Genomic DNA, 919 nt, shown 5'->3' with positions numbered 1-919 from the left:
GAAAAAAAAAAGAGACATAATAGAAGTGATAAAGTATATTTCATGAACATTAAAAAGGCATATTAGAGCATTTTGATTTAAAAAGTATCCTCCTCCCTTCACACACACAAAAAACACAATGCAAGAAGAAATATTCAGTCTTATAGTAGATACCACAATAAAAAAGATTTCTTAGCAAAATATACTAAAAATTAGCGTAGGATACAAAGTCTACTCACCACACCCCTGATAAAGTTTAAGTAATTTGGCATCATATCTTGGAAGTCATCTGTAATAAAGACTCTTCTGACATATAGCTGGAATAAAAATATTTATTCATGTTAATACACAATAAAAGTTTCAAATAAAGAATATTCTGCTAAGTATCCTTGTAAATTTAATAGGTATTTAACAGTGGAACAACTGAACCTCTGACTATTTAAAGGAATCTTTCATCAAATGCTAAGGAAAAAAAACAAAGGCTTAGGTAAAGAGCTACTAACAAACTAAAACTGATTATAGTAATTTGGCACTTGTGTATACATTTAAAATCATAAATAATATTCAATGTTAAACTGGTACATAATTAAAAACATTTTATTTAGGCCTCTACGGCCTTCAAAAAGTAGACGACGTCATCCTCAGGAGTTGTAACGTCGAAACATGTAAAGTCAACAACTTTTTCAAGGCCATAGACAGGCCTAAATAAAATGTTTTTAATTATGTACCAGTTTAACATTGAATGTTATTTATGAGTTTAAGGTTAATGTTGTAATCCGAAGGACAAATTATTGCTTATTTTAATGAATTTATATAATTTCAAGTGATTGTTCTGATGTGAGAAAATTTTACGATGTGATGATATGATAAATGTTTTTTATTAAACTTATCTTCATTTGATAGTTATTTTTAAAAACCTATTTCGCGTTCTGTACATTTT

The 919-nt window shown here is 28.0% G+C and overlaps 1 protein-coding gene across 1 annotated transcript in view; it reads right to left on the bottom strand.

Annotated features, from left to right (window-relative positions):
- LOC106467306 (endoplasmin-like) overlaps positions 1–919 on the bottom strand; it is a 20,690-nt gene that overhangs the window by 4,830 nt on the left and 14,941 nt on the right. The window contains exon 8 of the mRNA XM_022395464.1: positions 219–296. Within this exon, the coding sequence (XP_022251172.1) occupies positions 219–296 (78 nt within the window). The remainder of the gene's footprint in view (positions 1–218; positions 297–919) is intronic.

The sequence above is a fragment of the Limulus polyphemus genome, unplaced genomic scaffold (genome assembly GCF_000517525.1).
Source record: "Limulus polyphemus unplaced genomic scaffold, Limulus_polyphemus-2.1.2 Scaffold2562, whole genome shotgun sequence".
Lineage (NCBI taxonomy): Eukaryota > Metazoa > Arthropoda > Merostomata > Xiphosura > Limulidae > Limulus > Limulus polyphemus.
Note: the sequence above shows the minus strand (reverse complement) of the source record. Positions and strands in the feature narration are given on the sequence as shown.